Source organism: Schistocerca gregaria, chromosome 1 (genome assembly GCF_023897955.1).
Source record: "Schistocerca gregaria isolate iqSchGreg1 chromosome 1, iqSchGreg1.2, whole genome shotgun sequence".
NCBI lineage: Eukaryota > Metazoa > Arthropoda > Insecta > Orthoptera > Acrididae > Schistocerca > Schistocerca gregaria.
Window position 1 is genome coordinate 1,068,468,530 of NC_064920.1, and position 17,326 is coordinate 1,068,485,855.

Sequence of the window (17,326 nt, forward strand, 5' to 3'; positions counted from 1 at the left end):
ATTTTCAGTTAAAAAGTCAACATTAAAACCACCCAGAATGATAATTTCATTATTTTTAGAAAATAAAGCAGGTAACAATAATTATATTTGAACCAAAAATACCCAGAAGTTCTACATCTACATCTACATCCATACTCCGCAAGCCACCTGACGATGTGTGGCGGAGGGTACTTTGAGTACCTCTATCGCTTCTCCCTTCTATTCCAGTCTCGTATTGTTTGTGGAAAGAAAGAATATCGGTATGCCTCTGTGTGGGCTCTAATCTCTCTGATTTTATCCTCATGATCTCTTTGCGAGATATATGTAGGAAGGAGCAATGTACTGCTTGACTCCTCGGTGAAGGTATGTTCTCGAAACTTCAACAAATGCACGTACCAAGCTACTGAGTGTCTCTCCTGCAGAGTCTTCCACTGGAGTTTATCTATAATCTCTGTAACGCTTTCACGATTACTAAATGATCCTGTAACGCATCGCGCTGCTCTCCGTGGGATCTTCTCTATCTCTTCTATCAACCCTATCTGGTACGGATCCCACATTGGTTAGCAATATTCAAGCAGTGGATGAACAAGTGTACTGTAACCTACTTCCATTGTTTTCGGATTAAATTTCCCTAGGATTCTTCCAATGAATCTCAGTCTGACAGACGATCAACTTTATATGATCATTCCATTTTGAATCACTCCTAATGCTTACTGCCAGATAATTTATGGAATTAACTGCTTCCAGTTGCTGACCTGCTATATTGTAGCTAAATGATAACTGGTACGGATCCCACACTGGTTAGCAATATTCAAGCAGTGGATGAACAAGTGTACTGTAATCTACTTCCATTGTTTTTGGATTAAATTTCCTTAGGATTCTTCCAATGAATCTCAGTCTGACCGACGATCAACTTTATATGATCATTCCATTTTAAATCACTCCTAATGCTTACTGCCAGATAATTTATGGAATTAACTGCTTCCAGCTGCTGACCTGCTATATTTTAGCTAAATGATAAAGGATCTTTCTTTCTATGTATTCGCAGCACATTACACTCGCCTACATTGAGATTAAATTGCCATTCCAAGCACCATGCGTCAATTCACTGCAGATCCTTCTGCATTTCAGTACAATTTTCCATTGTTACAACCTCTCGATATACCACAGCATCATCCACAAAAAGCCTCAGTGAACTTCCGATGTTACCCACAAGGTCATTTAAGTATATTGTGAATAGCAATGGTCCTACGACACTACCCCTGTGGCACACCTGAAATTACTCTTACTTCAGAAGACTTCTCTCCACTAAGAATGAGATGCTGCGTTCTGTTATTTAGGAGCTCTTCAATCCAATCACACAATTGGTCTGATAGTCCATATGCTCTTACATTGTTCATTAAACGACTGTGGGGAACTGTATCAAATGCCTTGCGGAAGTCAAGAAACATGGCATCTACCTGGGAACCCATATGTATGGCCCTCTGAGTCTCATGGACAAATAGCGCGAGCTCGGTTTCACACGATCGTCTTTTCGAAACCCATGCTGATTCCTACAGAGTAGATTTATAGTCTCCAGAGAAGTCATTATACTTGAACATAATATGTGTTCCAAAATTCTACAACTGATCGACGTTAGAGATATAGGTCTATAGTTCTGTACATCTGTTCGACATCCCTTCTTGAAAACAGGGATGACCTGCACCCTTTTCCAATCCTTTGGAATGCTACGTTCATCTAGAGACCTACGGTACACCGCAGCAAGAAGGGGGGCAAGTTCCTTGGCATACTCTGTGTAAAATTGAACTAGTATCCCATCAGGTCCAGCGGCCTTTCCTCTTCTGAGTGATTTTAATTGTTTCTCTATCCCTCTGTTGTCTATTTCGATATCTATCATTTTGTCATCTGTGCAACAATCTAGAGAAGGAACTATAGTGCAGTCTTCCTCTATGAAACAGCTTTGGAAAAATACATTTAGTATTTTGGCCTTTAGTCTGTCATCCTCTGTTTCAGTGCCATTTTGGTCACAGAGTGTCTGGACATTTTGTTTTGATCCAACTACCGCTTTGACACAAGACCAGTCAGTTCCAGGTACCCTGTAAATAGCCACTACTATTACTTGGGAGCTATCTACTGTAACTTCTATTGCACATGCTTCAAACAGTTGCTCTAAACAGTATTTTCTTACATGTACCGCTCTAAATATGACATTATTTTTAACAAAAATAGCTGCACCACCTCTTTCCTTGTTGTCTCTAGAGTAGTAGCTTGCAATGTTGTAGTTAGATTCTAAATGTAATAAGTTAATGCCATTTCTGACATGATGAGCACTGTTTATACAATTTCTGTCATTTATATTAACTGATGGCTGACCTACTTTGTTGCTAAGTCCCCTAAAGTTTTGATGAAAGATGGACAGGTTAGACTCATTTGTAGAGGTGTCACTTATCTTGGGTGCTTCTTGCTCTTTGTATCAGTAGTTAAAAATACTTTCCGACTAGATGTGTGCACTACTTTCCATCTGCTCACTGCTCCTTCTGCAGTCTGTTTGGCTGTTGTGTTTACTTCTGTTGCTGCTGGTACTTATTCTTCTTCTTCTGCAGGTGATGTTATGCCTAAAAAAATCTTTGTGTATTTGTTGAATGTGGCTTCCGCTTGATCAAGTGGTGAAGTTATTTTTGGAGCTTGCAAAATTTGTTTCATTCACCTCCGTCCTTATTGGCTTGAACCATTTTGTAATTTGCATCTATTTTAATATTTGATTGTTACTTTCTGTTTTAATATTTGATTGTTAAAGCTCATAATTTGGAACTGATTGATTGCTTTACTGTCTGCTGCTCACCAAAACGCTCTGTAATTAGCATTCAACTGGCACTTGTCCTAGTTTCTTCACTGTCCTGTGAAATACAAGTAAATATTTTATCAGCAAGTACCTCCTTTCCTGATGCATTTAAGTGAAGACCATGAGCTGTATAGAACCTGTGTTACAAAATATTTGTGTCTATAACATTGACATTCGAGATATGAGCATATTTCTATGAAACTCTTTTTTACAAAACAAATTTTATGGTTCACTGATGACAAACTCGGCAAATCCTGATGCTGTGGGACATTAACAATGAGTACATTTATATGGGTTAAATTATTTACACATTTTTTCAGTTCTGTGTTAGTCTTGTTAGTCTCATTTCTATAAACATTGTTGGGTCCTCCCAGCAACACAACAAAATCATCCTTAGTCAAACTACACTCCTGGAAATTGAAATAAGAACACCGTGAATTCATTGTCCCAGGAAGGGGAAACTTTATTGAAACATTCCTGGGGTCAGATACATCACATGATCACACTGACAGAACCACAGGCACATAGACACAGGCAACAGAGCATGCACAATGTCGGCACTAGTACATTGTATATCCACCTTTCAAAGCAATGCAGGCTGCTATTCTCCCATGGAGACGATCGTAGAGATGCTGGATGTAGTCCTGTGGAACGGCTTGCCATGCCATTTCCACCTGGTGCCTCAGTTGGACCAGCGTTCGTGCTGGACGTGCAGACCGCGTGAGGCGACGCTTCATCCAGTCCCAAACATGCTCAATGGGGGACAGATCCGGAGATCTTGCTGGCCAGGGCAGTTGACTTACACCTTCTAGAGCACGTTGGGTGGCACAGGATACATGCGGACGAGCATTGTCCTGTTGGAACAGCAAGTTCCCTTGCCGGTCTAGGAATAGTAGAACGATGGGTTCGATGACGGTTTGGATGTACCATGCACTATTCAGTGTCCCCTCGACGATCACCAGAGGTGTAGTGTACGGCCAGTGTAGGAGACCGCTCCCCACACCATGATGCCGGGTGTTGGCCCTGTGTGCCTCGGTCGTATGCAGTCCTGATTGTGGCGCTCACCTGCACGGCGCCAAACACGCATACGACCATCATTGGCACCAAGGCAGAAGCGACTCTCATTGCTGAAGATGACACGTCTCCATTCGTCCCTCCATTCACGCCTGTCGCGACACCACTGGAGGCGGGCTGCACGATGTTGGCGCGTGAGCGGAAGACGGACTAACGGTGTGCGGGACCGTAGCCCAGCTTCATGGAGACGGTTGCGAATGGTCCTCGCCGATACCCCAGGAGCAACAGTGTCCCTAATTTGCTGGGAAGTGGCGGTGCGGTCCCCTACGGCACTGCGTAGGATCCTACGGTCTTGGCGTGCATCCGTGCGTCGCTGCGGTCTGGTCCCAGGTCGACGGGCACGTGCACCTTCCGCCGACCACTGGCGACAACATCGATGTACTGTGGAGACCTCACGCCCCACGTGTTGAGCAATTCGGCGGTATGTCCACCGGCCTCCCGCATGCCCACTATACGCCCTCGCTCAAAGTCCGTCAACTGCACATACGGTTCACGTCCACGCTGTCGCGGCATGCTACCAGTGTTAAAGACTGCGATGGAGCTCCGTATGCCACGGCAAACTGGCTGACACTGACGGCGGCGATGCACAAATGCTGCGCAGCTAGCGCCATTCGACGGCCAACACCGCGGTTCCTGGTGTGTCCGCTGTGCCGTGCGTGTGATCATTGCTTGTACAGCCCTCTCGCAGTGTCCGGAGCAAGTATGGTGGGTCTGACACACCGGTGTCAATGTGTTCTTTTTTCCATTTCCAGGAGTGTAGTTACTTCACTTAATTTTGTTACATTTGTTAGTTCACATAATGGAGCACCAGGCTTCACAAATTCAGATGCCTTGATGTTGTATTTTTCTGTTACCACTGCATAAATTCACCGGCTGTGACTATCCGCTAACACACAGATTTTTTCATATTTTGCAATTTTCACACTTGGAATATCGACTAGTAATTATCTGTTTACTTTTTACAATTCGTTTCCCAACATTTTGGCTTTGGTTGGCATGGTCATTGAATCTATAGTAGTGAACACAATCAAGTTTTTATGCACTCGACATTGACTGTTTTTATGCGCTAAAGATGGACTGTTTTTACACACGGAAGTTTCAATGAGATTTTGAAATTGTACTCCCTGGATACAGATTTCTTCCGTTTTCCACTTGCCTGCTGAATCTGAATTTTCTTGATTCATCAGTGACTCACATTTTCCAGATTAAAGTTTCTTTACATCCAGTTTTAGAGTGCCAATTATACATTGTAAACTGGAAATATGTTCATTTAGCTTTGAAATTTTGTCCTTACAATTTTCACGTTTTCTTTTTACCTTTTTCCATGGCAATACGTAATTTACTTCTATGCTTGCTGCCTTGTTCTTGCCACTGAAACCTGTGTGCCTTTTTCAGATGTGCTGATCATACTTTTGTTGTTTGGTCTTGTGGAAGTGAGAATTTATACAGCTTTTTGGAACATATGAATTAAATTCACCCGAATATCCACTTCATAAAGCTCACGGGCTGTCTTCCCTTCCTTGATGTGTTTGTCAAGAAGAAGGAGGATGGTACAGCAGAAGGACATGCCATTTACAGGAAGCCAATGCACATCTATTTGTAACTTCAGACTAGTAGTTGTCACCCTCCAGCACAGTGTGAAGGAATACTTCATACTTGGTTCATACGTATCACGTCATCTCACATCATGAAAGTTTGTCAGCTGAGTTGACTCATTTCAAAATCACCTTTACCAGAATGGTTATAATGAAAGACAGATCAGATGCACATTACACTAATGACCAACCATGAATCAGGAGAGTGATTAAAGCAACAATGTGGCACCTAAGTCTCCATCCTTTTGCCTTATACAGTTAGTATTTCCAACAAGATTGGTCATAATCTGCAAAAGCATGGTGTGAAGTGTATTGTTTGAGCACCATCTAAGATTAGAACCCTTTTATGGACTGCAAAGGATGTCCTCAGTTTACATATGCCAGGTCTCTAATGTATGTCTTGCAGTTGGGCCTGTCATACATTGGTCAGACTATCAGGCCTGTGGACAACCAGTGTACTGAGCATAAGTATCACACACACTTACAATGGCCGAGGTGATCTGCTGTTACAAAACACTGCCTATAAAATATACCAACTCAGAACTTCTGGCATGTGCTTCTAGTTATTGGGATACAGTTATTAAGAAAGCAATTGCGATTAAATTAGCAGCCTTTCGCGGGCAAGTGCTCTACCATCTGAGCTACCGAAGCAGAAGAGCTTCTGTAAAGTTTGGAAGGTAGGAGACGAGATACTCACAGAAGTAAGGCTGTGAGTACCGGCCGTGAGTCGTGCTTCGGTAGCTCAGATGGTAGAGCACTTGCCCGCGAAAGGCAAAGGTCCCGAGTTCGAGTCTTGGTCGGGCACAGAGTTTTAATCTGCCAGGAAGTTTCATGTCAGCACACACTCCGCTGCAGAGTGAAAATCTCATTCTGGAAACATCCCCTAGGCTGTGGCTAAGCCATGTCTCCACAATATCCTTTCTTTCAGGAGTGCTAGTTCTGCAAGGTTCGCAGAAGAGCTTCTGTAAAGTTTGGAAGGTAGGAGATGAGATACTGGCAGAAGTAAGGCTGAGAGTACCGGCCGTGAGTCGTGCTTCAGTAGCTCAGATGGTAGAGCACTTGCCCGCGAAAGGCAAAGGTCCCGAGTTCGAGTCTCGGTCGGGCACACAGTTTTAATCTGCCAGGAAATTTCATTTATTGGTAACTTACCTCCGACAGTTTCTGAAGCAGAGGCTGTTGTTTTAACTGCCTTGTGGACTGTGGTATCTAAAGAAGTGCGTATTTTGCTAAACAGTGAGTTATCTTCTGCAAAACTAATGCTACCATTGCTAACTCGTTTTACAAATCTTTTTGTGTTGCCAGTCTCAGGCAGCATGTTAGGATATCCTGTGTCGTGAACCAACTCTAGAGTATCTTCCTTTGCTGCATCCTCTGCATCAATGGCCTGGAAAATAAAATCAATAATTTACTTTAATCTAACAACTACATAAACCTAGTGGCAAAGAGAAACTGTTTTAGGCTTTTACCAATAGAACTGTCATCAAATGTGATAGTAAACAGATTCAATTTCTAATCTTCCCAGACAGGACAGCCATTCTGCTTTTCTGGGCAAAAGTACGATAGACATAGACGATCTGCTGAGCAAAATTAGGTACGTATTTAGCTCAGAACAGGGTTTTATGAAATCAAAGCTAAGATGAAGGTGATGAAGAAAGAACAGTGACTAGTTTAATGTAAAAATTTAGAACAACACAGTAGTACAAGAATAAAGAATTCTGCTATCTACAAAGTAAGATAACATAGGATGGCTGAAGCAAAAAAAGAGGTATGAGAAATACACATGTGCAAACAAAGAAAGCTTTATTTGATAAATGAGGTCCTCTGTTAGTAAAAACTGATATGGCATTAATGAAGAAGTCCCTTAAAGTGCATGTCTGGAACATATCATTGTATGGAAGTAAGACATGTGCACTGGAAAATTTAGAGACAAAGAGAATGGAAGTGTCTGAAAGATGGTGCTACTGAAGAATGTTAAAATTAAAAAGTAAGGACACTGGTAAGGTAAGAAATTAAGATGCACAAAATTGGATGAGTGGGCAAGAATCTATGTAAAACACAGGTTAGAGAGACAGGTTAGTGGGACAGCCTCTGGGAGTTGTTAATTCTAGAAGTAGCAGAAGATGTGAAAATTTTAGTACAGACAAAGTGTAGAACATTCAAACCAGTTTTTATAGGCAGAGATTAGCATAGGGATAGGAAGAGATGAAGAAAGCATCAAACTGAAAGATTCACATTTAAATATTGCAAAACTATGGTAGCAGGAAAATAATTTCTCTTTTTACTCTCTCACTGAACGTACTAGTTTTATTATGTTTATTATGCGCTACAGCAATGTTACGCTGGCTGCCAGGTGCTCCGCAGTGAAGACTAATAGACTATGGCATACTGGCAATGGCAGACAGTTTGTGTATGATGCTGAGAGTCCTGACTGGAGAAATTAAGTTCTGAGGTGTGATATGTCAGCTAACAGACAATTTTAATTACATTATAGTTTTGTTTTAGAGGGTAGTAAAGTAAAATCTATGAGTTTAGATATTTAAACTGAGAACAATCACTTACAGCAGTTAAATCCTGCTGCTTATTATTTTTCACCTTTGATAATGCTACCACTCCTAGGAGTTTCTGGTCGTATGTAAAGTATGCTAGCAGTAAGACACAATCTTTGTCTTCTCTGCACAACAGCAATGGAAATTCTATTATGATAGTGCTGCTAAACAGAGTTACTAAACACAGCCTTCCAAAATTCCTTCACTAAAGAAGATGAAGCAAATATTCCTGAATTACAATGAAGAGCAACTGCCTACATGAATAACTTAGAAGAAGATATCCTCAGAATAGAGAAGCAGTTTAAATTATGTAATAAAGCAAGTCTTCCAGTCCAGAATGTACATCAATTATGTGCCTTTCAGAGTACGCTGATGCAATAGTTCATAGTTAACAATCATATACAGCCATTCGCTTAACGAAAGATCCATACCCAATGACTGGAAAGATGCACATGTCGCACCATTATTCAAGAAAAGCATTAGAAGTAATCCACTACATTACAGGCCCATATCATTAACATTGATATGCAGCAGGATTTTGGAACATATATTGTGTCCAAACATTATGAATTACCTTAAAGAGAATGGTCTACAAACACACAGTCAACATTGATTTAGGAAACATCATTCTTGTGAGACACAACTAGCTCTTTACTCACACAAAGTGTTGAGTGCTATTGACAAGGGATTCCAAATCGATTCTGTATTTCTACATTTTCACAAAGCTTTTGACACCATATCTCACAAGCAGCTTATAATCAAATTGTGTGCTTGTGGAATATCGTCCCAGTTATGTGATTAGATTTGTGACTTCCTGTCGGAGAGCTCACAGTTCATAATACCTGACAGAAAGTCATTGAGTAAAACAGAAGTGATTTCTGTCATTCTCCAAGATAGTGTTATAGGCCCTCTGTTGTTCCTTATCTATATAAACAATTTAGGAGACAATCTGAGCAGCTGTCTTTGGATGTTTGCAGATGATCCTGTCATTTATCATATAATAAAGTCTCATAAGACCAAAATAAACTGCAAAACAATTCAGATAAGATACCTGTAGGGTCTAAAAATTGTCACTTGACCCTAAATAATGGAAAATGTGATGTCATGCTTCACACGAGTGCTAAAAGGAATAAGCTAAACTTTGGTTACACGATAAATCAATCAAATTCAAAGACTGTAAATTCAGCTAAATAACTTAAATACGAAAGAACACATAGAAAATGTTGTGGAGGAAGTGAACCAAAGACTGTGTTTTACTGGCAGATCACTTAAAAGATGAAACAGATTTACTAAAGAGACTGCCTACACTACACTTGTCCATCCTCTTATAGAGTACTGCTGCACATTGTGGGATCCTTACCAGATAGGATTAACAGAATACATCAAGAATGTTCAAAAAAAGGCAGTTCATTTTGTATTATTGAGAAACAGGAGGCGGGGCAGGGCGGGGCGGGTGGGGGGGGGGGGGGGGGGAGGGGGAGTATCACAGACATGACACAGTACTTGGAATGGACTTAATAAAAACAAAGGCATTTCTTATTGCGGTGTGATCTTCTCACAAAATTTCAATCATCAGCTTTCTCCTCCGAATGTGAAAATATTTTGTTGATAGCGACCTACTAAGGGAGAAATGATCATCATAATAAAATACGGGAAATCAGAGCTCTCACTGAAATATACAGTTGTTTGTTTTTTCCATGCACTGTTCAAGAGCAGAATAACAGTGAATTATGGTGAAGGTGGTTTGATGAAACCTCTGCCAGACACTTAAAGGGTGATTTGCTGAGTAGCCACACAGGTCTAGTTTAGATGTAGAACTCATTTTACAAATCTTTTTGTATAGCATGACCGCTAATTTCACTATCGATCTCTGACCATATTATGTTAAATAAACAACAAAAATGGGGAAATTGGTTTTTCTATTGGTACTTGATTTAGATGATATTATACTTTTGACTATTCTTTCTATGCATTGTGAGATGTTGATTTGGATTAGGGACTTCATGTAGTACAAACTGGGCACACTCTTCACAAGCTTCACTTCATTTGGCAGTGAAACAATTGGGCACAATAAATGCAAAGCATCAATTCATGATCACTAACCTGGAGTACAGAATGACCATGAACTTAATGAGGGCTTAAGAGGAAAACATATAACTACAGAAAAAGGACAAATACCTGATACTGAAATTAAAAAAATCTTGCAAGTTGAATTATGTACAAAAGAAAACACAAAAATAATCTGCAGTATTATTAAAGTTCCAGGAAAGATGTATGCAAGGAGTGAAATAAAAACATTAAAAGCTGAAACCATTATGAATAATGAGAGACATGGAGAAAGGAAACGAGAGCAGAGAGATTTCTGGGCAAAGATCTAAGGTACACATTTAAAAATTTGCAAGAACATCACAAGTAGAGATGACATTGAAGAGAGTGAAGGACTCCAACCTCTAGTTTAGTCAGAGTAATTATAGGCATGGAAATGCCACATTTATTTATAGTTAGTAGATTTCTATATGATCTGAAGCTAATCAGTGTCAAACCTCAGACTTTCACTTCACCACTTCATAGTTGGTCACCTTGAAGCACTGTGCTGCTTCCCACAGTGTGTTCATAGCAAATTTTACATTATTTCCTCTTTCCACTTTTCTTCAATTAAAAAAAAAACAGCAATTTATGCTGTCTATAAATGATTAGTAGTAAAGGAGCGTACTCGCCAAATAGCTATTCAGTGTGTGGAATCCTTTACTCCTAAATTATTTACATTCTGCCAGAAATTGCTAAAAGGAATACATTAAGCTTTGGTTACATGATAAATCAATCAAATTCAAAGCCTGTAAATTCAGCTAAATAACTTGGAATTACAATTACAAACAACTTAAATTAAAGAACACATAGAAAATGTTGTGTAGAAAGTGAACCAAAGACTGTGTTTAAGTTGCCAGTATGATGTAAATTCCAACTGGTTTTTCATTATGGATATGAGCTGTGTTACTTGTTACATGGAGTACAAGTGACAGTGACTATGCAAATCAGTTTTGTTCGATTGTACCAATCTATTGTTATTTGGTTCTTGATGTTAAGCAATGGCAACTGTCATTTCTACAGTCGTGGATTGAAAAGTTACTGCCGGCCGGGGTGGCCGAGCGGTTCTAGGCGCTACAGTCTGGAACCGCGCGACTGCTATGGTCGCAGGTTCGAATCCTGCCTCGGGCATAGATGTATATGATGTCTTTAGGTTAGTTAGATTTAAGTATTTATAAGTTTTAGGGGACTGATGACCCCAGTAGTTAAGTCCCATAGGGCCATTTGAACCATTTTTTTGAAAAGTTACTCCAACATTGGGCAGACTGTTGCAAATAGTGTAGGAGAATATATTATTGAAGTCTAAAATCTCTGTTATAGGTATGTGTTGTGTTTATTAAACTAATGGAAAAACACTAAAAACTTATACACCAACCCAATATTTTGTTTTTACAGCCTTTAGATGTGTACGATTTATTGTGTAACTGTATCTTAGAAGATTTCTTTTAGTACTCATATTTGGCAACAGGATGGTCAAGTCTGCAGTTTGCCACAATTTGGTGACGACCATTCATGCCCACATAGAATGCTGTACAGTAACTGCAGCATAAATGACCATGGCTGGTTTCACATGTGGCCCTGCCTTTTACTGGGTAAGAAATGCCTGTGGATGGACTGCAGTGGGAGGTGGTGGGTTGTATATGGGATATGTCTTGCAACTGGGCTGACCACAAGGTGGGGTGCAGGATTGGGAGTAGGATTGGAATAGGGCTGGACAAGGACATTCTGAAGGTTTAGTTGGTGATGGAACACTACTTCAGGGGATGTGGGTAGGATTTTGGATAGGATATCAATAAACTCAGGGCATGATATGAGGTAGGTGTAGTCTTGTTGAGGACATGGTAATACTGGACAACTCCTGATTTCCAATGCAGATGTGGTGTCCACAGATGGCGAAGCTGTAAGGAAGAGATTTTTTGACATGGAATAGATGACAGCTGTCAAAGTGGAGGCACTATAGGTGGTTGGCACACTTGATATGAACAGAAATATTTATGAAGCCATCTGAGAGGTGGAAAGCAACAGCTATGAATATGGCTTGATGAATTGAGAACAAGCAGGTGGAGTGGATTTGGGAGTAGGTATTGATGGAGGAAAGAGCAAATGTTGTCCTTGTTGTGAGTCCAGACCATGAAAATGTCATCAATGAATGTGAACTAGACAAGAGGTTTTAGATGTTGAATGGATATGAAGGATTCCCCCAGATGGCCCATAAATAAGTTTTAAAATGTGTCATATTTGGAACACAACTGAAAGAAGGACAAGAAGTAAAATGGTGAGCATTCTATCAATCAATGTAACTGCTGACAACTGTTGTAAGAATCTTTCTATTCTTATGACAGAATGGCAATTAATTAATTAATCAATCTTTATACTACTAGCAATAGACAAAAGCTGCTATATCACAAGTCTTGCAAGTAAAACATATAATCGCTAACTGGTTCTTCATAGAAATGCTCCACATCTTTCAAGTAATTCAACAAAAGAAATATGGTAGTACAAATATCAGGACTTGTGATGAAGAGAATCTGAATTTACCACTAAGTCCAGCAGTTCTGAATAGGCTTTTCCCAGAACAATTCTAAAAATTGAAATGCACACACTTTTGCAATTAATATTAAAGCAGTGGTATAGTATACTTTGTTGTTAGCCACACTGAAACAGTACAAAATTTTATATAGAAATATTCCTATTCAAAAAATGTATATTAAAACATGGGAAACAGTCAAAACTTAAAACGAGTAGAAAAACTGGTGAAAGAAATGTAATGTGTACCCAGTATTTAAAAAATCACACATTTTTGTCAAAGGAAACATCAGATTTACAAAAGAGTAAAATTATTAACTATAAAAAGAAATGTGCACCATACATTCCTACTTTCATAATCTATTACAGGGTATACACAAGTATTTGCCACAAGAAAACATCTGAAATAATGAGGACGTTGTCCACAATAGAAAATTAGTTATAAAATAAGGATTTAGAAAAACAATAGAAACTTAAAAATAAAATTAGGATCTAGAAACACAACGGAAAGTTAGTAATGAAATAATGGTAAGGAAACTGTTCATGCAGTGATCAAAGCAACAAAGTTAATAATACATAACATGATCTGAAGAGGCTAATGGAACACAAAGGCCAACTCACCACAACTTGAGAGATTGGACGGAATGGATTTTCTGTGGCCACATCACCATCACTGGGCTGATGCTCCTGATGATTTACATCAAGTCCTCCATTCTCATTTGCTATTTCTCCTCTTTCTTGTCTTAGCTTCTGTACTCTTTCCAGCCTTTCTTTCTTTGCTTCATCGTCTAGCATTTTTTGTTCTGTGACATCTCTCTCAACACGAGCATTTAGGTTTTGATAGTTACTTATTATACAGTTCATAAGCCATCTGCAATGACAAAAGTTCCATGTATTTATGGCCTGTTTATTAGCTGGCAATAATGAATGCAAGAAGAGGGCTGTTTTGCTAAAAAAAACTTGAAATGGAATGCAATCAGTTCACAGCATGCTCTACTGGTAAAAGAAGACATACAGTGATTATCAAATTATGAATACTTAAATTTATATATAAATGAAAGAAAATAAACATGTCTGATTAACTCACATGCTCCTTAGTGCTACTTTAAAGTAATTTTTATGTAATTTTACATTGTCACTAGACTTGGTATTCCTGAGACCTAATAAAAAAATGGAGGCATAAGGAACATATTTTAACAACAGAGAAGTGGGGTGATTAATAATTCTTTTTACTTTAAATTCAGTCCCATGTTACACAAATGGTATCATTAGCCATTTCAACTTCTTAGCAAGTCATCAAAGTACAACTGAACAGAGTACAGAGACAGTCATGATGTAATGGACAGTGTGAACATTTCTCCTGACCTGTTCAGTTGTACTTTGATCCATTATTATGTAACATTCAAGTTATCTGATGGTAACTAACAAAGAAGATGAATCTCGTACAGATACCTGTTGCATGACCTGAGGATGAAATACACAACAAAAAATCATTTACAGTATATCACCATGTTCCCCTACAACAGAATGCTTAGTTCGTGTGCAGTCATTCTTGTGAATAGTTGGAGGAAAATCCTCAAATACATAAAGAGTATTTGACGAATAATCTGCTTTTGGGGAGAAGTTCCAACAATGATGAAATCAGACAAAACTAGTGACTTTTACATGTGTGTTACTTCTAATAGCTATAGAGATATTCTTTTTACAACATAAAATGTGCACTACATATAAGAGAATATCAGAAAAAGGACTCAAAATAAAAAATGGTTCGCATATTTAACTGCAAAAGTTGCACAGGGATCACGTGTGACATCCTGTCTCACACACACTATTACGACAGCTGAAGTTGCACCCTTTGAAAGCAAATGTGTCCTGCGTATTTCCTCCATATAGAAGTGTTCTCTACTATTTCATGACCACAAAATTTTCATTCCCTACTTAGCTTCTTCACCACATTTTATGCCTCAGGCTTCTGTTTGTGACCTTAGTTGTTAAAGGTGAGAACTGTTGCATTAAAATGTATAGACTGAGCGCTACTAAAAGAAAAGAAAATTTGAGTGATACTTGCTGACCATTAGGGGTGGCTTTTGGAGAACTGCTGCTAGACATTTTGCAACAACTATATATTTTATATCCTTCTTGGATAACAAATACATAAAAGAACACCAAAATGAAATTATTGCAAAATAAAGGTACAAGGAATGCAATGAAAAGAAAAAAGTAGAGAAAAAGGTTGAAGGAAACAGAATTGTTTAAGAATTAAGAACACAAGGTTCCCATGGCTTCCCATGGCTAGTGACAGGAAAGACAAAGGAAATCAGGAAATAAATTAGATGTGGTAGACATAATGCTTTACATACAAATTAAGACACTAATATGACCTACACTGATATGATCAGTTCATTCATGGGAATCATCGATACTATGATAAATATTATCAAAAGGAAATGTCACATGAGAGAATTGTTTGCCAGTACTTACTCTTAAGTAATGTCAATAAACACATACAAAGGAAGAAAGAACTATTGTAAACAGAACTATTTGTTATTTCCTTGATATCACAAAGACTCTGTAACCCTTACCCTGGTAATCCACAAATACAGTAAATGTGGTAATAGAGGCAGGAATCTTACAGTGAATTACTTCATAACTATGTAATAGAAGACAAAAAGTAATTGTCTCTTCAAATGAGTGACCTGCCCGTCCTCTGTAGCCCTCCCCAACCTATACTTCTCTCCTTCCCAACAAACTATTAGTTCCAAAGGTAGGTTGTGTGTTTCTTTTATTTTTATATGTACTCATTGGCAGTAATACATATTTCACCTCCTGAAGATATTTGATGGCTAGAAATAGAGTCGATTTATTTTAGAAGGACCCCACAGCGGTAAACTATCAATGTGATGTGAAGCAGAAAGAGTTAATTTCTGCAGTACAATCAATGGGATGGAAAAACCATTTACCAGGTCAAGCAAGCTATTTGGGAAACAGGGGACTATAATAACTGTAAATTTGAATGGAGATAAAACGTATACCCACAAACTTGAGGGACACCTTTTCTGATTGTTCATCAGTTAAGTGAAGTGACAATTACTATTTTTCTCTTGTTACAGATGCAAAAAATTAGTCACTACAGAGAGCTGTCCTTAATTCCACATTTACATAGTTTATGTTCAGCAAGATGTGATTTAATGAACTCATGTATTTGGTATGGTCATAGAAGATTCCTTCAACTCTGTTGTTGTTTTCTTGTGATGTGCTGAACTTATCAAAATTATTTACAACATCTACAGTATTTTTTCCTGCTGGAAATCAAATTGATCATTTGAAATTTTGTATGGGGATATCAACAACTTTCTCAAATACTTCTGACAAGACTGCCTGAAGAGAGATATGGGAATACTTTCTCATATCTTTTCTTGATTTATAGCTGCTGGAGCAAGAGTAAGTCCAGTGTCATAAAGTTAGTGTCAAGAGGATTCAATTCTGTAACAGATGTCACAATGGACCTTCCACAACAGTCGCTGATTTAATAATGAACTCATTTATGTGTGAGGCAATCCTTCAATTATTTATTGAATAGATTATTATATGTGTGAAGTCACAACTGTGTTCTGGTCTCGAATTTGAATTTTGATAGCTACCTTTTATGAACTGAGCTCTACCAACTGAGCCCCACGAGTATGTCCCAGGAAGTAACTGGCAGTATCAAATTGCTGATCGTTACTCTACACTCCTTCTTCAGTAACACTCCTGAGACCACAGAGAAGACAAACTGCCTACCGTATTGACGCACGAAGGTGCCAGTCACACAGCAGAATTTGGAAGGAATGAAGAACAGCCACTAGCATGAGCAGGCCAAAGAGCTGACTTGCTGTGCAAGGCTTGGATGGAAGAGCTTGGCTCCACAATCAACATATCACTGTTTGACACACAGTTGTAAGTTATAACTCCCATTTAAGTTAAAACTATTTTTACTGGTATTTGCCCTCATCAAATGCCACAGTATATCAACACATGACATTCAATCTCCACTTTCCTATTTTTCATAACATACATTGCTCCTTCTCCTTCCTCTAATGTGTGTTGTATCACCAGTAATACACTTTCTATTTTTTTGTGTGTAAAGTATCAAGGGAAGATGCACTGTACCTAACCAGAAGATTAAATCGCCATGCCCACCCACTTAACACACATTGTCCTCAGTTTGTCAGCATATTTCCTCCTTCCATTTTCTCTAGTATCAGCCTCTCATATCTTTATAACTCATGTTTGCTGTTGAAACACTGCTGCTCCTCTACAGCTCTCAACACTAAATAAAAGCAGTATTCCTTTTACTGGGGCCTCCTCCACTTTTACACTCGTGTGCCATTTTTAACTCTGAGCAACTCTTGTTGTGCAGCCCTTGCATTCTATTCTACTTAATGGTTTACATGAAATACAGGAACTTTCACATCAATAGCACATCACAAAATGAAACACCAGAATTTATAAAACTGACAAAAAGAGAGTTGGGCTAACTAGTACTTCTCTTCAGATCAGCAACTCCCAATATGCAATGCCCAAAGTCACAAATAAAAATAAATCATGGAACTCCTAGCTTTCAGAATCACAGGTTCCTTCTTCAGGACAAAAAATATGAAATACTTTGAGTAGTTCGTAGAGGGGAGGCAGGTTACTTA

At 38.8% G+C, this 17,326-nt stretch overlaps 1 protein-coding gene across 1 annotated transcript in view; it reads right to left on the minus strand.

Annotated features, from left to right (window-relative positions):
* LOC126281494 (ADP-ribosylation factor-like protein 13B) overlaps nt 1–17,326 on the minus strand; it is a 187,673-nt gene that overhangs the window by 38,361 nt on the left and 131,986 nt on the right. Inside the window, exons 6-7 of the mRNA XM_049980503.1 lie at nt 13,269–13,518; nt 6,640–6,874 (exon numbers count right to left, since the gene is read on the minus strand). Of these exons, the coding sequence (XP_049836460.1) occupies nt 6,640–6,874; nt 13,269–13,518 (485 nt within the window). The remainder of the gene's footprint in view (nt 1–6,639; nt 6,875–13,268; nt 13,519–17,326) is intronic.